This window comes from Tympanuchus pallidicinctus, unplaced genomic scaffold (assembly GCF_026119805.1).
Source record: "Tympanuchus pallidicinctus isolate F22 unplaced genomic scaffold, pur_lepc_1.0 scaffold58, whole genome shotgun sequence".
Lineage (NCBI taxonomy): Eukaryota > Metazoa > Chordata > Aves > Galliformes > Phasianidae > Tympanuchus > Tympanuchus pallidicinctus.
The window spans coordinates 214268-235067 of record NW_026294778.1 but is presented as its reverse complement, the minus strand read 5'-3'; the positions used below and the strand labels follow the sequence as shown (position 1 = coordinate 235067).

At 47.7% G+C, this 20800-nt stretch overlaps 1 protein-coding gene across 2 annotated transcripts; it reads right to left on the bottom strand.

Annotated features, from left to right (window-relative positions):
- Positions 1 to 271: 271 nt before the first annotated feature.
- Positions 272 to 8617, bottom strand: LOC128091994 (zinc finger protein 501-like). Of its 2 annotated transcripts, XM_052705429.1 has the most exons (5): positions 7576 to 8617; positions 3715 to 3795; positions 3398 to 3524; positions 2666 to 2764; positions 2442 to 2559 (listed from the first exon to the last, which is right to left on the bottom strand). In XM_052705429.1, exons 1-5 carry the CDS (start codon positions 7709 to 7711, stop codon positions 2556 to 2558), a joined length of 447 nt encoding a protein of 148 aa, XP_052561389.1. In that variant the 5' UTR covers positions 7712 to 8617; the 3' UTR covers positions 2442 to 2555. The 2 variants fall into 2 exon arrangements, with proteins under 2 accessions (XP_052561387.1, XP_052561389.1); XM_052705427.1 differs by lacking the exon at positions 3398 to 3524 and having other exon boundaries at positions 272 to 2562; positions 3715 to 3798.
- Positions 8618 to 20800: the final 12183 nt, after the last annotated feature.

Here is a 20800-nt window from a genome sequence, read left to right as displayed (position 1 = left end):
CACCTCAGTGTTGGCGGGGCTTGTCAATGGTCTTTATATGGGCTTATATGGGCTTTATATGGGCTTGTCAATGGTCTTTATATGGGCTTATATGGGCTTTATATGGCTTTATATGGGCTTTATATGGCTTTATATGGGCTTGTCAATGGTTTTTGCTGACACCCATGCCAGGTGTACAAGCTAGATGTCTCGTGACCATGTCAAGAGGGTCTGTCTGGCATGGATAGTTACGATCTTTAACTTGTTTATACCTCCAAAGATATTTTGCCAGTCCAAGCAAGAATATCTTTATTTTCTCCCAATAGCATACAGGTTACAGGAATTGAGGTAAGGGATCTGGACTAACTAAACGAAGAGGCACGGTTGTGAGGATCTTAGTAGGATGTGTTGCTTTAATCTTTCGGACCACTCAAAATCAATAAATAGGAAGCTCATGGCAAAATAGAGATTAACCCAGTTATGGAGGGACTAAAGGGGATATAGGAAACACTTACTAGTCGGCTACCTAACTTCCCCTTGGCTCACCAGCAACCTCTCCCCTGTGAACCAAAATACAACCCAGAGCGTCTTTTTGGTATCTCTTTAGACACTCCTTGTCCAATCACAGCTTTTTAGGTAACATTTTAGGCCAGGCTGGATTGGCTCTGGGCAGCCTGGTCTGCTGGTTGGCAACCCTGCACACAGCAGGGGGGTTGCAATTAGATGATCCTTACAGTCCTTTTCAATCCAGGCCATTCTACGATTCTGTGACCACATCATGTTTACAGTGAGTGCTCCCTGCTGGCTGTACCTCATTAAACCAGTTCCACCTGTCCGAGCAAGGAGTATGTGCTTCAAGGTGTTTTTAAGATGAGTTAGCTGTGAAGCTCTTCCTCTGCTCAAGGGATTTGTAAGGCTCATAACCACACAAAGCTACAGGTGGCTGATCAGGCTGGGGTCTGGCTGAAGCTCCTCCCGCATTCGTGGCACTGCAAACTTAGCCTCTTGTGAGGATGTGTAGGTATGTAACGAGGCAGGAACTGCTGCTGAAGATACTCCCAAACTCGGGGCATTTCTACATTCTGTCTCCTTGGTGGATGTGCTTGTGGGAGTTGAGATTAGAACTGCTTATAAAGCCCTTCCCCACACGCAGGGCATTTAAAGGGTCTTACTCCTGTTTGGATGCACTGGTAACAAATGAGCTTGTAACTGCTGTGGAAGTTCTTCCCACGCTGAGCACTTGTAGGGTCTCTCTCCTTTATGGATGTGCTGGTGCATCTTCGCTTCTAACATGCCTGTCCTTGACACAAATGGGACACTTGCAGGCTCTGTGTCCTGAATGCATGTTCTGGTGGGAATCAAATTGGGAACATCAATGGCAGCTGTTCCCACATACAGAGCACTTGTATGTTTTACATCCTGCATGGATGCACTGGTGGCACTTCAATTCAGAATTGCTTTAGGAGCAATTTGGACACTCAGGACAATTAAAGGGCCTCTCTTCTGTGTGGACACACTCCAGGTGGCGGGTGAGGTTGGAGCTGCTTTTAAAGCTCTTCCCACAGTCGGTGCACTTATATGGCCTCTCTCCTGTGTGGATGCGCTGGTGGCGGGTGAGGTTGGAACTGCTTCTAAAGCCCTTCCCGCAGTCAGTGCACTTATATGGCCTCTCTCCTGTGTGGATGCGCTGGTGGCCTATGAGGTAGGAGCTGCTTCTGAAGCTCTTTGGACACTCAGTACACTTAAAGGGTCTCTCTCCATTGTGGATGCGCTGGTGGACAATGAGGTCGAAACTGCTTCTGAAGCCCTTCCCACAGTCAGTGCACTTATATCGCCTCTCTCCTTTGTGGATGCGCTGGGGGCCAATGAGGTAGGAACTGCTTCTGAAGCCCTTTGGACACTCTGGACACTTAAAGGGTCTCTCTCTCTTGTGGATGTGCTGGTGATTCTGTTCCGAACTGCTTTTGAAACCCTTTCCACATGTGGAACACTTGTAGGTTCTGTCACCTGAATGGATGCGTTGGTGGGAAACAAGGTGGGAACTTTGTTTGTAGCTTTTCCCACATCTATGGCACTTGTAAGGTCTGTGTCCTGTGTGGATGCACTGGTGCCACTTCAATTCAGAGTTGCTTTTGACGCTCTTTGGACGCTCAGAACGCCTAAGGGGTTTCTCTCCTGTGTGGAGGAACTGATGATTAGTGAATTTGGATCTTGTTTTGAAGCTCTTCACACACCCAGAGCTCTTGCACAATCTCTTCACCGAGCGGACACAATGGTGGTTAACAAGGTCGGAATTCCTTTTAAAGCTGGTCCCACATTCAGCATTCGGGTGCTGCCTTTCCTCCTGGCACACTTCCTTGCTCCTTGCATCTTCCATCTGCTGCTTCTGATCTGTGCTGCACTCCAGGGGTTTCCTCACAATCTCTCCTGGAGGGTTTCCCTGCTGCTTCTCGAAGTGCTCTCCTTGCTCCAGGCCCCCTTGCACATCCCTTCCGATTTTTCCCAACGAGGCACTACTCCACTGCCTTTCAGCCACACCACTTCTCTGCAGATACTCCTTTATGTTTGTGATCCCATCATCTGTTGGATGACAGGAGATACAGAAATAATATATTGTGCTAAAATACTGCCCAGTCAGAAATGGCTTTTGCCAGCCCCAACCTCCTCCTCTCTCTCACTGGCTCACCTGGGCTGAGGTCTTCTGCCATGTCCTTCAAGCCATGTACATCTGGGATCCAGGGGTCTTCCCCTCCTTCCAGCATGGAGATCAATGCAGGTTTCGGGGCTGGACATGTCGATTGAATAACAGAAACAGTGGACATTAGAGCATTTTCGTGATTCTGATGAATGAACATGTCCAACAACTATACTGTGTGTCCATCCCAACTTCTGAAACCACATTAAGGGCCTGAATGACACTGGGCCCACACTCACTGGCTTTCTTCTGGTCCCAGCATGAATTTCACATCTCAGAAATTATGCAGAGAGAATTTCTCTAACATTACCCTTGGGCTTTTTGTCCAGTTTCATACAAACTGCTAAAGACCTAAGGCATCAAAAAGGTTTACAGGAACACAGTGGAAAAGAGTAAAAAGGTAAATGAATAACCAGGGAGTTGTCAGGTTGGTGGAGCTGGTACCACCATGCACTGCAGCAACACAGGGGCAGTCTGCAGGAGCTGATCCAACCCCTCCCAGCTGATGGCTGCTTGCCAGCAGTGGCTTCTGTGTCTTTTCTCACAGTGCTGAGCACACCGATCCCTTCTGAAACATATGAGAAACTTACCTACATTTTGTTTCTGGTGCTGCCGCGTTACTCCACAAGTAACTACATTGCAATTATTCTAAGCCCTGCTTGCAGTGTCGTTCTACACAGCCAAAGGAGCTCTAACAAGGACGAAAGGCAGCAAAGCCCTCACCCAGCGAGGCCACGCACGCGTACGTCTCCAGCATCACGTCCCGGTACAGCGCTCGCTGCGCAGGGTCCAGCAGCGCCCACTCCTCCCTGCTGAAATACACGGCCACCTCTGCAAAGGTCACGGGCTCCTGCAAGCAAAGAGGCTCCTTGCTGGGAACTGCCACGGCCCAGGGAAGCAGCTGGCAGAGAAGAGAAACTCCAGTCCCAGCGGCTTCTCTGCCCCCAGCACGCAAAAGCTGATGGAGGGCATCCCACTCTCCCCCTGCATTGACACTGCTTGTTCCTTAGCCTCTCCTGCCTGTTTCCCCACACTCCTACCTGAGATGGATCCACTGCAGCCATTTTCTGCACTACTGCAGGCTGGGATGATCACAGGTGAAAAGCAGACGTTAGAAAAGCCTGCTGGGATAAGAAAATTAGCAGGGGAGGTTTGAGGGAGTGCAGCAGTTCCTCTTGAAGCCCAGCCCTCCCCAGCCCATCTACAGGGCATTGCCTGGGAATAAAAGCCACCTAGGACTCAGACAAGCAACAATGCACCCGTTCCAATCTTGTCAAGTCGCTGTGAAACCACCCACAGCATATCTACCTTATATTATTCAACATATTCCTGCTTCTCCCTTGAAAGTTTATTTTGTAGTTGGAACCAACGATTATAAATTGGCAAAATCTGCACTATAGCAACTAGGGACACTAACTGATTAGAAAATGACAGACTGAACTCCCAAATCCTTACATGAATCATCTCCTGACAGCTATTACAACTGAGAAATAAGAGATTAGGGGCTGTAAGACAACAAAAGCGGATGAAACTTCAACTGTGTCAGTCTGTAGAAAAGATAACAGTGAGGAAGAATATTTCAGCCCTTCCATAGCTAGCACCAGCAACAAAAGGAAAACACGCTCCCACTCCCTCCAGCCCTCAGACAGACGGTAAGGCCTGAAGGAAGAACAAAGGCCTGTCAAAAGAAAGATAGTATCAGTAAGTTAATAATGATTACCCACATAAACACACTGCAGTGGAAATGCTAAGACGTGGCCTGAAACAGTGATTGAACACCTGGTGGGAAGGCAGGACAAACCCAGAGGAGGTCAGGTGCAAGCAATGAACTTCATGACTAGAAGGTGTGGAGCCAGGATCCACCTCTTCTGAGGCCTCATTTAAGGGTTGGCAGTGGAAGTGAGGGTGTTTTTTGTTGGAGATTCCTGCATATCAGGGGCCTTTCAGGGGTAAGCAGCTCTTTTCCTTTCTTGTGTATCTTTGGCTGGTGCATTTGGGCTTGTTTTCATTTGCTGTAACTAAAGACTTTGCCACCCTATTATCATCCTCTGATTTTAGCATTAACTATACCAGCTTCATTTGGCCTTTAAGGACTGTTGACAATGTCTTCTCAGTAAGTAAGGGGGCACAAACCTAAATGTGAACTAAACTGGGATCTGGAAAGCTGAACGTGCAACTCATGCATCAAGCAACAAAGCATTAAGATCACCAACAGAAACTGAACAAAATGCTGTGCTCCAAATTGCCAAAGCCAGTTCCTATTTCTCTGATAAAGAATGCATGTCAGTCACTTGCTCTGCAGTCAGCACACAGGGGTCCTGGCGTTTGAAACAGGTGACTTTGGCGCCTGCTCCTTCAGTTCAGTTGTTAATCCCAGCCCCTGCAGAAACAAGGAGGCTGCAATACATGCATTTTGCTGAGTTCTGAGAAGGAATCTATGCTGATTCTGTGATCTGGAGATCAGTCTACAATTCTAGATTGTCGTTTGTTCACACACCTGTGTATGGAAGCCACTGCTCACAGCTCACTCTACTTCCTTCCCCTTCTTGGCATCACCTGGCTCTAGAAACACCCATTTGGGATCAGCCTCCTATTATCAGAGAGCAGCATTTTATGCCTTCATTCCCCAGTTGTATTGTAACCAGGAGTTTGGCTGATGTCTCACCTCTTGGTCTCCTTCATTCTATATTTATTGCAATTGTATCTATGCCCTTTGAGTGATCTAGCTCTGATCTGGATTCTCTGCTGCTACTTTTCTTCTGTTGCCAATCTCTAACATTGTCTACGTTGATCAGGTTTCAGAACTGAGATCTCTGCCCTTATATTCTCCCTTCTTGGTTCCAGCATTTCTTTTATACCTCTGTGTGGGAATCAAATGTTGCTTCTGCATTAGAATTAGGTAAGAATCTTTAATGTCATGGTCTCTGCTGCCATAGTTCTTTTTGGGAGTCTTTCTACTATACTTGGGGGTGGTCTCTGATAGTTGGCATCTGTTATCCTCTAGACAAATCTTCCCCTGGAATGCGTGCTCAGTATATAGGTGTGTATATATGTATATCTTGTCATACACGTTACAAGAATGTTCTGCATGAGATTAATCAAACCAGACAACAAATCATGGCCTGCCCAAGAAGAAGAGATATCAATAAGGCCTAGCATCCCCCCCTCCCCTGCACCCCAAAATCACCGTATCAATACAAGAAGAGCACTGAGGCATCTTGGAAACAACAGGATGGCTACTGACACCAGATAACACACGAATTAACAAATGTAAACCTTGAGTACCCAGCCAATGGGGAAACAGGAGAGGGGGCAAAGGGGGAAACAAGGTGCAAAAAGCTGTCATTGTGCCTTGAGGGGATGAAGGGGGAAACAAGGTGCAAAAAGTGCCTTTAGAGGTGTTCCTGCTTGCGGGATGCCTGCCATTGCAACTGCAAATAAAATCTGCTTTTATCAGAGATGCCATCCTGACAAAATTATTTTGATATTTCCAACCATCTGTATCCCTGTCGTTCCCTGAGCTATGGTCGATGCCAATACTTTCTCTATCCTTTTTTTCTTTCCTTTGCTTTCCCAGTTTCCTACGTTTCCTCCTCTCCATTCCTTGGTCTATGCCTTTTCCAAGACTTTCTTTTTTTCCTTCCCCTTCCCCCCCCTTCCCACAACAAACTTTGATCATTACAAACCGCCTCAGCTCCCTTTGACCTTCCCAGCACCTCTCCTGCCTATCAAAGACCCATTTTAAATTTTATTTTTCCCTCCAATTTATCCAACCAATCTCGACCAGTTAAGGGCTTCGGTGCCCCTGGTAAATATAAAAACCAATAGTGTCTACCAAATTTGTCTCATCTCCAGCGCCGGAAGTTCCACAGCTAATAATGGGATATCGGGTTTCCTAGGCCTCTGCAGATGAGGAGGTTCTCGCTCCCAATGTATTCATCCCCATCCCCCAAGGAACAAACCGTTTTACAATAGGGGTTTGCAGTGTCTCTGCCCCAGGCTGCTTGAGCGAAATTCCAGCCTCGTGGGGGGAGGTGGCACGGCAGTTTCTTGTTCCAGTGCTCATCAATCTTGGCCGGTGCAAACTGCAACTGGTCACAACAGTCAAAATGCACTTTAATCTGAATACATTTTATGCAGGACAATTGTCCCTCCTCATCTTGCTAGATGATGGAGAGCGTTCTCTCAAAGCATGGTTGTGCACCGTGGGAGATTCCTCCAGGGAGATCCATAACCAATATCCCCCAGCAAGATGGGAATTCCCTTTGTTTTCCCACACACCCCAGTGTCCATAAGTAACGTTGATCACTTCTCCAATCCACCAATTATTACTATTTTCAACAGGTTTTCTCTGCCGTTTCCACAACCAGTTTCTCCATGTCTGGAATGTGCGAATTCCAGACACGCACTGCAATACACACATGCACACGCTGCTGCAAATACAAAAGTAAAAAGCGAAGCTTAACACAGCCTGCATATCCACCGCATACACACACCATGGAGGGAGAAAAAAAATAAAAGGCTTGGTGCTGTTGCAGTAATGCATTCCCAAGTTCGCATACAAAATCACAATGCCGGCAATCATAGCACAGCGTAATTCCCCCAAAATGAAGCGCTTCGGTTTCTGCTGGGGGTCTTGAATCTCTCAAGTACTCCCTCACCATGTTACTTTCAGTAAGACGTGGAGCCCGAGGGGTCTTGAATCTCGTAAGTACACCCTCTAACAGGACTCGAATCCGTTTTCTCTCAAGCACTGTTACTTCCGAGAAACACGAAACCTGCCGCACGCTCAGGACATCTCCCTGCTCACGTACCTACTGGGGAATTCCCTTACTTTTGCTCTCTGAATGTGAATCAGACTTCCTCACGCTTTACCAGAGGCAATCAAAGGAATGCCTTACCGTACTTCAGGAAACCTGCGGCCAGATCGGGGCAGAGCTCCCTGAGAATCACTCGGTGGGCACGCTGAGATCTCCGGTCCTTCAGTCCGCAAGATTTCAGTCTCGGTGTCCTACCAGAGTCGTCAAAAATTGTCATCCAAAATCTGAGAAGAAAACTCTCTAACTCCAAGGTGGTGCTGGAAAGTGGCAATCCGCGATTCTCCGCATGACTTGATAAGCAGGCTCACCCTCTCAAAGTTCCGGTTGGACATTTGAACAATGAAGACATGCATATGCAGTACGTTGGCATACATATGCATTCTTTTGCAAGGTCTGACAGATAAGAACAAATGTCCTTTGGGCATGCTCAGTGGTATTAAAGGTGGTGGAGTGCCCAGCTACTTCTCGTTTTTTCACCATCAGCTTCATCACTAAAACCTTTGACTCACTTTCATTCACTTTTCCCCAGTTTGGAAGATTCCCACTGGTTTTTAGGCCATAGTGAGACACTTTTTAAAAACAACGTATGTGGAACCCAAGGAAAATGTCCATGATGTTTTGAGTCAAAAGACAAATTTTTCCATTGTGACTCAAGTACTTCTTGTGAGGCAAAATCACTGAGGCAGAAGATAAAAGTATTCAATTATGTTCCCAGTGATTGAGGAAAAACAAGACTCTTCACCCACTGAATGTGAAATGGAAATATTTAAAACAACCACTTATAGATTCCTTTTGCTAAACTAACGTACTGGTTCCTAAACTAATGTACTAATCCCAGTGCTAAACAAATCAACCCATATCAGCAGCATATGTAAAGCTTCTTGCCATGTGGAATCATTGGTTCAGGTACAGGGATGTCTTCTCCCCTGTAGACATTCCGGTGCCTCATGAGTTCAAAGCTGTACCCAAAGATTTTCTCTTAGACAGATCAAGCACAAATATGTTTCTGATCCACCCTGCCATCTTTCTATGCCTACTCAATATTCCATCTCCAGCTGACAGAGAGCAATACGCATAATTCCCATGACAGTGACGAAGGGGGAACAGGATATCCTTTGGTCACAAACATGACCTAAGGCCAAGAAGGGAGCTACAGACCATCCAAAGCATGGGAAAACTCCCAGATAATCTGGACAAAACAGGAGTTGGCTCATCAAAATGAGCCCAAGAGAAAATGTAAGCACCTCCTCTGAGCACTGGAGTGGCAATCGTGAGCCTCAAGCACGACACACGCACCACTGCCTGCTGTGCTCACAGCAAATCTGAAGGGATGTCCATGCAAGCTTCCTGGTGTACTTTCACCTTTGTAAATCACTAACTACACACCCAGTTCAAACCAGTTAGGTTTGTGCTCTTTGTTGAAGGAAGTCCATGCACCTGGGCTCCCTCCATTCTGATGGGGGTCTGTCTTTCACGAGGAATGTCTGTCCTAGCAACACTACTGTATGAGAATCGCATTTCAGTGGAACGGAAAGAAGAGGATGCCCATTGGACACGAGATGGCAGCACGAGCCCTAAACCTCCAAGGATGGCACCAGGCTGGGGAGGGACAGCTGCACTTTGCTTCCCCCAGTCCCTCCTCCATCCGTCTGGGGGATGTCCTGAGCTGTGCACCTCCAGGGACAGCCCTCGTGCCACGGAAGCACAAGCTCCTTCCGTTCTGCAAAACACAGCACCTCGCAGCCTTGCTGGAGCATGAGATGCAGGTGGGACAGATGCTAAAACCTCCTGAAATTCCATACTCTTTTCCCTTAAAAGATTTCACGATGCGCTTCCAGGGCCCGGCAAACAGAAGAGGACACCTAGCGGATGCGGAGCGATGGCACAGCCTTCACAAACTGGTCAGTCTGTCCGTCCATCTGTCTGGGCTGGGATTTCCCACAGGCCCTCTTCGGGACGGGGGCCTTCTCCTGGTGCCACAGCCATGGTTTTCCATGGGCTGCTCAGCTCAGGCCGGGGGCTGCACCCTGAGCCCTTCCACCCTGCCCCAGGAGAGGCAGCCCCAGCTTTTCTCAGCGCATCGGGGCACCTTTCCCATTCTCCTCCCTCTCGAGCGAAGGTTCCAGCTGCAAGGTGGAGGCCGATGTGCACACATGAACAGGGACAGGATCAGCTCGTCCCTGTGCCACCTACACTAACGCTGGGTCTGCAGCAGGGCTGATCACTATGTCCTCTGGAAGCAAAAGGAGCACCCAGAATGAGAGAACCCAATCACCGCCAACCTCGTGCCAGTGCTGCTGTGGGCAGAACCTCTCCGCTGCCACTTCCCAGCAGTGCTGTACTGCTGTCTGCACAAAACCAGGTGGCTGCTCCTCATCGTCTTTCTGAGAAACGTCTTTGTATGCACCGTGCCCTCAAAGAGCCACAGAATTGCAGTGTGGTGCTCCCTGCTCACTGTCTGGTGTCACTTCTGGATGCACCCACAGGTGGGGTTGGTGTCCCTCTCCTGGTTCTCTGTATACATCTCTGACATCGCTTTTGGCACATGACAGCCGCATCACTGCGAGCCTCTCTGTTTCTGGGACAGGGCAGTATGTAGGAATGGGTGCAAGAAGTAAAACAGATCCTCACAAGGAGTCAAAGTTCAAAACAAAAAGGAGAGAAGCAGGAAGATTGTAAATGGGATTGCTTAGATAACTTTCCTTCCAAACCCCCCCCCCCTCTGCAGAGGTGGGGAGCGGTCGTGCTGCTGATCCCGTGCAGGGTCCCAGAAAGAGCACACATTCTCAATTACGTTGGGAATTGGAACAGTGTAAACAGGATGTTAATGCCCTCCCCCCTTTTCACTAGCAGAAAGGTGAGAAATTTCAAGAAGGACATAAATTAATGTAAATTTAACTTAAATAACCTTAACTGAGAATCTTGTTAGGGCAGTAGAGCAATTAGATCCATTTCTAGGGCCTAATCTGTACTCGTGGATGGAAGTGATGTCTATCATGGGTATGTGTTCACTGGAGAAGAAAGAGGCACGACTGGGAGGCAGCTATGCAAGAGTGGGAAAGGAACGCGGAGTGAAGGCTGGGCCCTGGATGGAGGAGGAAAGAGGAAGGATGTCGAGGACAAACTGCACAGGCTGTTGTCACTTTCTTTGTGATTGTTAAATGTTTATCGCAGAACCGTAGAATGGCCTGGGTTGAAAAGAACCATAATGATCATCTAGTTTCCACCACCCTGCTGTGTGCAGGGTTGCCCAGAGCCTCAAATATTACCTAAGAAGCTGTGATTGGACAAGGAGTGTCTAAAGAGATACCAAAAAGACCCTCTGGGTTCTATTTTGGTTCACAGGGGAGAGGTTGCTGGTGAGCCAGGGGCAATACTGAGTAAGAAACCAGGAACATAAATGAAGTAATGGGACCAGTTCTATATTTGAGCATCCCAACCATGAGACCAAGTGCTGGGTGTGTCTGGAAACTGAAGAACTGTATTGTTTCATTTGTGAGTTTTGAAGGGAGTGGGACAAAACTCTTTTAATGCCATATGGAAGTATAATTGTTAATGGTATACGGAAGTGAAACTGTTAATGCCATGTGGAAGTGCAGTTGTTAATGGTACACGGAACTGTAATTGAGGATAAGAATAGTGGAAAGGCAGTGGAAAATATGGGCAAAAGGGTTAAGGAAAACCAGTGAGTGTGAGGTGTCACAGCTCGTGATCTGCTCTAGCCAAAGCAGGCACATGAACACATCCCCCGCAGTCATCCCACTGCCCTCCTGTCCCCCACCCAGCTGCAGCTTGTAAGCAGAACTCTGAGGGTGAGAGCTGGAAGCAGAAACTCTGGACATAAACTGTTACTGTTACTTGCTTACGAACGGGGAGAGAAGGAGACATTGGAAGCAAGCAAAGCCTTTGTCTGCAGAGATCTAGGAAACCTGATATCCCAATGGTAGCACTGGAAGCCTGGGGGAGGAGGTGAAACTGAAATACGTTAGGAGCTTCTGTAATGATGACAGTTTGGAAAAGGAAAAGGTTTGGGAAAGACACAGGTTGAGGAAGGCAAATATGAACAAGGTTTCACTGAGGCAATTTGGTACGGACTCCGCTGTTAGTGCAGAGTGAAGACGTTTATTGCACGTGATGAATTCGAATCGCATGCATTTCACCTTATTAAACCTGAGTCTCCTGCCGCAATCAGCACTAATTGACCTTCCATTCTGCCCTGAAGGAGATGCTGTTGGAGCTGGGCTTGTCCCTTTCGTGCCGTCTGCTGACACCCGCATCAGCACGTACTCAGCTTGAGTGCTGGTGAAGTTGGTGTGGTACCACTCTTTGCTCTCACGGGTGCCGGCCCCTGGCACCAGCTCTGCCAGCCTCATCTCAAACTTATTGTACCTCAGCAGCATCTCCTGCTAGTGGGTGATGAGATCACAGAGGCTGTCAAACTCCAGGCTGTGAGTTAGGAAGAACTTGGGGCTGCCGGCATCCTGCTGCCAATGGATGCTGCACCGGAAGGACACAACCCTGTCCCCAGGGAATGTCTCGCTCTCCCTGATGAGGAAGGAGCCGTCAGGGCCCCCCCTCTTGCTGCAGTACTCCAACAACAGCCACACAGCAATGTGCCGCCCTCTGCGCCCTGCCCCCAGCTCGCCACGGAACCATTTCTCCGTGGAATGCAGCTCAGCGTTGCTCAGCTTCCGCGCTGGTTGTCTCCCCTGCTTGTTTCTGGCTGGGACAACATAAAGCAGGTTCCATTTGTAACAGATGGGGTCTCGCATCATTTGGCAACCTGCCTTCTGCTCCTTTGCCAGACGTGACTCCATGGTTCCTTGCCACTCGCCTCTCTCAGGAGTCTTAGGTTTGGAGGGGCTCATTATCAGTCAGCTCGACCTTCATAGCATCTGCTCACGCCTGTGCCAGGTGCACAGCTGGACGTCTGGTGAGCACGTCAAGAGGCCCTGGCACAAATAATTCCAGTCTTTCCGTCTTTTGCTCCCAAGGTCTTTTGCTAATCGGGGCAAGAATGTATTTTCTCCCAGTGATACACAGCTTCAAGGGAGCAGAAGTAAGAGACTTGGATGAATTAACTGAGGGGATTGGAGAGTATACAGAAACAGGGATTGTAATGAAATAAAGACGCTGGGAAGAACAGTAGCAGCTGCACCACAGCAGCGCCTGGAAGGGCCCAGGGAGAGTTCTGCCCCATCCAGTGGACTGAAAACAGCGTGCAGACACCAGGGAAATGGGGCACAGATGAAGAAGGTGCACCAAGCTGAGGGGATCGCAAAAGCTGAATGCCAGAACCTGGAAAGTCTCACCATAGCAGACCCACTACTAGGGTTACACGGATTAAATTGCAGCGAGGGAAGCAGCTTAAACAGGTTTATTTTCTGGTGGGCTAAGAGTAAAGCAAGACCAACAGATTGAAAATTTTAACGTCTGGCTTCAACACAAACCAGGAAAAACAATGCTGTACCCCTGGAAGTGACAGCAATCTCGAATCAGGCATACCCAGGAGTGTGGGCATCATGGATGCTGAGCAGAGCCCAAAGATTTTCTCCTAGACAGATCAAGCAGAAATATGTTTCTGATCCACCCTGCCATCTTTCTATGTCTACTCGATATTCCATCTCCAGCTGACAGAGAGCAATACGCATAATTCCCATGACAGTGACGAAGGGGGAACAGGATATCCTTTGGTCACAAACATCAAGAATGGACCTAAGGCCAAGAAGGGAGCTACAGACCATCCAAAGCATGGGAAAACTCCCAGATAATCTGGACAAAACAGGAGTTGGCTCATCAAAATGAGCCCAAGAGAAAATGTAAGCACCTCCTCTGAGCACTGGAGTGGCAATCGTGAGCCTCAAGCACGACGCGCACCACTGCCTGCTGTGCTCACAGCAAATCTGAAGGGATGTCCATTGAAGCTTCCTGGTGTACTTTTCACCTTTGTAAATCACTAACTACACACCCAGTTCAAACCAGTTAGGTTTGTGCTCTTTGTTGAAGGAAGTCCATGCACCTGGGCTCCCTCCATTCTGAAGGGGGGCTGTCTTTCACGAGGAATGTCTGTCCTAGCAACACTGCTGTATGAGAATCGCATTTCAGTGGAACGGAAAGAAGAGGATGCCCATTGGACACGAGATGGCAGCACGAGCCCTAAACCTCCAAGGATGGCACCAGGCTGGGGAGGGACAGCTGCACTTTGCTTCCCCCAGTCCCTCCTCCATCCGTCTGGGGGATGTCCTGAGCTGTGCACCTCCAGGGACAGCCCTCGTGCCACGGAAGCACAAGCTCCTTCCGTTCTGCAAAACACAGCGCCTCGCAGCCTTGCTGGAGCATGAGATGCAGGTGGGACAGATGCTAAAACCTCCTGAAATTCCATACTCTTTTCCCTTAAAAGATTTCACGATGCGCTTCCAGGGCCCGGCAAACAGAAGAGGACACCTAGCGGATACGGAGCGATGGCACAGCCTTCACAAACTGGTCAGTCTGTCCGTCCATCTGTCTGGGCTGGGATTTCCCACAGGCCCTCTTCGGGACGGGGACCTTCTCCTGGTGCCACAGCCATGGTTTTCCATGGGCTGCTCAGCTCAGGCCGGGGGCTGCACCCTGAGCCCTTCCACCCTGCCCCAGGAGAGGCAGCCCCAGCTTTTCTCAGCGCATCGGGGCATCTTTCCCATTCTCCTCCCTCTCGAGCGCAGGTTCCAGCTGCAAGGTGGAGGCCGATGTGCACACATGAACAGGGACAGGATCAGCTCGTCCCTGTGCCACCTACACTAACGCTGGGTCTGCAGCAGGGCTGATCACTATGTCCTCTGGAAGCAAAAGGAGCACCCGGAATGAGAGAACCCAATCACCGCCAACCTCGTGCCAGTGCTGCTGTGGGCAGAACCTCTCCGCTGCCACTTCCCAGCAGTGCTGTACTGCTGTCTGCACAAAACCAGGTGGCTGCTCCTCATCGTCTTTCTGAGAAACGTCTTTGTATGCACCGTGCCCTCAAAGAGCCACAGAATTGCAGTGTGGTGCTCCCTGCTCGCTGTCTGGTGTCACTTCTGGATGCACCCACAGGTGGGGTTGGTGTCCCTCTCCTGGTTCTCTGTATACATCTCTGACATCGCTTTTGGCACATGACAGCCGCATCACTGCGAGCCTCTCTGTTTCTGGGACAGGGCAGTATGTAGAAATGGGTGCAAGAAGTAAAACAGATCCTCACAAGGAGTCAAAGTTCAAAACAAAAAGGAGAGAAGCAGGAAGATTGTAAATGGGATTGCTTAGATAACTTTCCTTCCCCCCCACCCTCCCCTCTGCAGAGGTGGGGAGCGGTCGTGCTGCTGATCCCGTGCAGGGTCCCAGAAAGAGCACACATTCTCAATTACGTTGGGAATTGGAACAGTGTAAACAGGATTTAATGCCCTCCCCCCTTTTCACTAGCAGAAAGGTTAGAAATTTCAAGAAGGACATAAATTAATGTAAATTTAACTTAAATAACCTTAACTGAGAATCTTGTTAGGATAGTAGAGCAATTAGATCCATTTCTAGGGCCTAATCTGTACTCGTGGATGGAAGTGATGTCTATCATGGGTATGTGTTCACTGGAGAAGAAAGAGGCACGACTGGGAGGCAGCTATGCAAGAGTGGGAAAGGAACGCGGAGTGAAGGCTGGGCCCTGGACGGAGCAGGAAAGAGGAAGGATGTCGAGGACAAACTGCACAGGCTGTTGTCACTCTCTTTGTGATTGTTAAATGTTTATCGCAGAACCGTAGAATGGCCTGGGTTGAAAAGAACCATAATGATCATCTAGTTTCCACCACCCTGCTGTGTGCAGGGTTGCCCAGAGCCTCAAATATTACCTAAGAAGCTGTGATTGGACAAGGAGTGTCTAAAGAGATACCAAAAAGACCCTCTGGGTTGTATTTTGCTTCACAGGGGAGAGGTTGCTGGTGAGCCGGGGGCAATACTGAGTAAGAAACCAGGAACATAAATGAAGTAATGGGACCAGTTCTATATTTGAGCATCCCAACCATGAGACCAAGTGCTGGGTGTGTCTGGAAACTGAAGAACTGTATTGTTTGATTTGTGAGTTTTGAAGGGAGTGGGACAAAACTCTTTTAATGCCATATGGAAGTATAATTGTTAATGGTATACGGAAGTGAAACTGTTAATGCCATGTGGAAGTGCAGTTGTTAATGGTACACGGAACTGTAATTGAGGATAAGAATAGTGGAAAGGCAGTGGAAAATATGGGCAAAAGGGTTAAGGAAAACCAGTGAGTGTGAGGTGTGACAGCTCGTGATCTGCTCTAGCCAAAGCAGGCACATGAACACATCCCCCGCAGTCATCCCACTGTCCTCCTGTCCCCCACCCAGCTGCAGCTTGTAAGCAGAACTCTGAGGGTGAGAGCTGGAAGCAGAAACTCTGGACATAAACTGTTACTGTTACTTGCTTACGAACGGGGAGAGAAGGAGACATTGGAAGCAAGCAAAGCCTTTGTCTGCAGAGATCTAGGAAACCTGATATCCCAATGGTAGCACTGGAAGCCTGGGGGAGGAGGTGAAACTGAAATACGTTAGGAGCTTCTGTAATGATGACAGTTTGGAAAAGGAAAAGGTTTGAGAAAGACACAGGTTGAGGAAGGCAAATATGAACAAGGTTTCACTGTGGCAATTTGGTACGGACTCCGCTGTTAGTGCAGAGTGAAGACGTTTATTGCACGTGATGAATTCGAATAGCATGCATTTCACCTTATTAAACCTGAGTCTCCTGCCGCAATCAGCAGTAATTGACCTTCCATTCTGCCCTGAAGGAGATGCTGTTGGAGCTGGGCTTGTCCCTTTCGTGCCGTCTGCTGACACCCGCATCAGCACGTACTCAGCTTGAGTGCTGGTGAAGTTGGTGTGGTACCACTCTTTGCTCACTCGGGTGCCGGCCCCTGGCACCAGCTCTGTCAGCCTCATCTCAAACTTACTGTACCTCAGCAGCATCTCCTGCTACTGGGTGATGAGATCACAGAGGCTGTCAAACTCCAGGCTGTGAGTTAGGAAGAACTTGGGGCTGCCGGCATCCTGCTGCCAATGGATGCTGCACCGGAAGGACACAACCCTGTCCCCAGGGAATGTCTCGCTCTCCCTGATGAGGAAGGAGCCGTCAGGGCCCCCCCTCTTGCTGCAGTACTCCAACAACAGCCACACAGCAATGTGCCGCCCTCTGCGCCCTGCCCCCAGCTCGCCACGGAACCATTTCTCCGTGGAATGCAGCTCAGCGTTGCTCAGCTTCCGCGCTGGTTGTCTCCCCTGCTTGTTTCTGGCTGGGACAACATAAAGCAGGTTCCATTTGTAACAGATGGGGTCTCGCATCATTTGGCAACCTGCCTTCTGCTCCTTTGCCAGACGTGACTCCATGGTTCCTTGCCACTCGCCTCTCTCAGGAGTCTTAGGTTTGGAGGGGCTCATTACCAGTCAGCTCCACCTTCATAGCATCTGCTCACGCCTGTGCCAGGTGCACAGCTGGACGTCTGGTGAGCACGTCAAGAGGCCCTGGCACAAATAATTCCAGTCTTTCCGTCTTTTGCTCCCAAGGTCTTTTGCTAATCGGGGCAAGAATGTATTTTCTCCCAGTGATACACAGCTTCAAGGGAGCAGAAGTAAGAGACTTGGATGAATTAACTGAGGGGATTGGAGAGTATACAGAAACAGGGATTGTAATGAAATAAAGACGCTGGGAAGAACAGTAGCAGCTGCATTACAGCAGTGCCTGGAAGGGCCCAGGGAGAGTTCTGCCCCACCCAGTGGACTGAAAACAGCGTGCAGACACCAGGGAAATGGGGCACAGATGAAGAAGGTGCACCAAGCTGAGGGGATCGCAAAAGCTGAATGCCAGAACCTGGAAAGTCTCACCATAGCAGACCCACTACTAGGGTTACACGGATTAAATTGCAGCGAGGGAAGCAGCTTAAACAGGTTTATTTTCTGGTGGGCTAAGAGTAAAGCAAGACCAACAGATTGAAAATTTTAACGTCTGGCTTCAACACAAACCAGGAAAAACAATGCTGTACCCCTGGGAGTGACAGCAATCTTGAATCAGGCATACCCAGGAGTGTGGGCATCATGGATGCCGAGCAGAGCCAAAAATGCAGCCCCAGTAGAAGATAAGTTAAAAGCAGGCACCAGTCCAGTCAGGATAAAGCAGTGCCCTTTGAGGATACGAGACTGTAGAAAGATAAAAGAAATAACAGATAATTTTCTGGAGTTTGGATCACTAATTGAATGTGATTCCAAATACAGCACCCCAATCTTACTGATGAAAAATCGGATAGCAAAAGCTGTAGTTTGGTATAAGACTTGAAGGCAAGTAATAGAATAGTTGAATAGTTACACCCAGTGGTAGCAAATCCATACACTTTAATTAAGCAAATTAAGGAACGAGTAGGTGGAGTTTACTGTCTGGATTTGAAGGATGCTATGATTTGAAGGATTCTATGATTCTATGATGCCTTTTTGACTGGTTTGGTGAAATGAAGCATATATTTATTTGTCTTTGAATAGGAAAACCCCAATAAGGGGAAGAAAAGAGTCAGTTAACTTGGACAGGGTTACCCAGGGTTGTGAGAACAGACCAGTGATTTTTGAGAACTGGTCGGCTTGTGAGCTTGAGACTTGGGCTCCTCCATCCTAGGGTGGAACTTTACTGCGGTAATGGATGCTACAGCAACAAATGAGGACTGTGTGCAATGGACTGAGAGTTTGCTGAATTTCAAATTTCTTAGTTTAAATGATTATCAAGTCTCTCAACAGAAAGCCCGGCTGATCTAGAGGAAGGAAGCAATTTGCTGAATGCTCAGAACACCAACATGGAGCTATCTCTGAGCTGCCAGTATGTGACTGCTTGGAGACTGCCTATGCCAGTCAGCCAGACCTACAGGAGGAACCATTGGATGATGCTGAGGATTCCTGCATTCACTGATGGAAGCAGTTTTGTGAGACAAGGAAACTGCAAGGCGGGATTTACAGTAATTGCTACTGACAAGGTAATCAAAGAACAACCATTAACTGTGGGAACTTTCTCTCAGAAGGCTGAAATAACTGCCTTGACAAGAGCCTTAGGTATATGGACAGATGCTAAATATGTATTTGGAGTGGTACACGCTCAAAGTACCATCTGGAAAGAGCAAGAATTGTTGACATGCAAGGAAAAAAAGATGAACCACCTGATTAAATCACAGGGCCAGGAGCCTGGATTATATCAGCCACAGTCATTACCTTTGGCCCTCCTGAGGATCAGAACGAAATCTAGAGCCAAAGAGGGATTACGTCCTTTCAACATACAGAACACAAAATAAGTACAAAAGGCCTTTTGTTGTGCAAAAGGTAGGGAGTGAAATACTAACTGAACGTGTCATAAGTCTACAGAAATAGCTTAGGGAAATAAAGTGGTTCTAGGAACTAGATCCTGAAGCCTTGGTGGCTCAATCCATAATATTTTACCAGGAGATTGTGTGTATATATATTAGATCTCTTTCAGGTTCACCCCTGGAACCAAGGTCTGTTCCAGGTGCTGCTAACGTCCCAAACAACAGTCAGAATTAAAAGTTTAAAATCAAAATCAAAGAACAACCACTGTGGATACATCAAACTAGAGGCAAGAAGGTCCCTCGAACATGATGGGAATTGAAGGCAGCTGGATCCAAATCCTACAAATCCAAAGACAGTAAATACGGGCTCTTCTAATTAATATTAATTTGTTAAGTGTGGCTTTTGATGCAAATACGTATCTCTTGTGAAAAACATTGCAAAGTAAATTAGTATCAGTAATTCTTCAGTTTGTGGGCAAGCTGACAGTTTTAACTCTCCACTTCTTGGAGTCCCTGATGAACATAAGGCGAGAAATCAAACTGTTGCAGAGTTCGAGTCACTGCTTTGGTGGATGCTGATCAATGAGAACGTAGATTGAATTCACTACATCCATTATAATTAACAGCAACTTATAAACTATACAAAGGGTGCGATAAGGGGAACTGAGGAACAGTTAGGTGCCACAAGTAGGATGGCCTGAGAAAATAGGATCAGACTAGATATGATGTTAGCTGAAAAAGGGGGTGCGTGCGTAATGCTAGGTACCCACTGTCGCACCTTCATCCCTAGTAACACAGCTCCAGATGGCAGAATAACTAAGGCACTGCAAGGGCCTACCACCCTTGCTGCTGAATTAACAGAATAATCAGGAGAAGATACTTCTGTCAACGGATGGTTGAAGTCCTGGTTTGGTAAATGGAAAGGGCTGTATGTATCCATGTTTACTTCTCTGATTATAGTAGCAGGAACCCTGACAGCAACCACTGGTTGCTGTGTTATCCCCTGTGTGAGGGGACTGGTAGAGTGACTGGTCAGGAGAGCAACTGAAGCAAACGCCAATTGAGCTACCACCATATTTGGATGAAATTATGATATTAGGGGAGATGGGTAACTAAGAAAGTAAAGAAGAGGGAGATGTCAATAAAACAATACCTGAGAAAAAAAAATGCAGAAATCAACAATGTATAAAGAAGAAAAGGGGGAAATTGTAGGACTGGGAAGTTGTTTCTGCATTAGAACTAACAAGATAAATATTTTACTAACAGTTCTTTTCAGGAGAGCCTTTTACTTCACTGGGGGTCTCTGATAGTCTTGGCACGCTCAGCAGATAGGTGAAGTAATTTATAGTCACAGAGAGAAGATACATGGAGTAATATGTTGGTACAAAGACTGCAGCTCTGGTCTGTGCAGCCTTCTGGAACAGCTCTGAGCCTTGAGCTGAAGATATAAGTCGCACTCCTAATCAGTGTGACAAGGATATCAATGGGCTCATTATGTTGGAAGGCTACTAATTGTCGGTGCTGGATAGACAAGACCTGAGTGATAGAGAATTGAAGGAGAAGAAGCAAAACAATTAGTAGTATTCATGTTTAGATAGCAACAATTTATGTTCATCAGGTATGGATGCGTTTAGCTGAGCCTCAGGAACATATGTGAACCTCAAGCACTCAGCCAATGAGGAGGAAGAGATCAGCATTGGGTAGTAGGGCATAAAAGCTGTAATGCTGCTTTCTGTGTGTGCTGCTGCTTGTGGGATGGCTGGCATTGCAATGGCAGTAAAATAAAAAAGATACAGTCCTGGGTTATTTGGGTATTTGCAACAAGTGCTCTCTGACCTCATGTCTGTCCATAACATTTGTAGTGTAGTAAGTTTTACGAAGCCATCATCTTTGATAATTCTCTGTGTGAGAGTTAAAATTGTGTTTCCTTCCTCCAGCCTTGGATAATAGACGGAGAAG

Coding starts and splice junctions, on each gene's coding strand:
- LOC128091994 (XM_052705427.1), bottom strand. CDS start 7,711: ATGACAATTTTTGACGACTCTGGTAGGACACCGAGACTGAAATCTTGC. Junction 2,765..3,714: donor CTGCAGTGGATCCATCTCAG/GTAGGAGTGTGG, acceptor CGACATGTCCAG/CCCCGAAACCTGCATTGATC. Junction 2,563..2,665: donor GGCAGAAGACCTCAGCCCAG/GTGAGCCAGTGA, acceptor CCTGTCATCCAA/CAGATGATGGGATCACAAAC.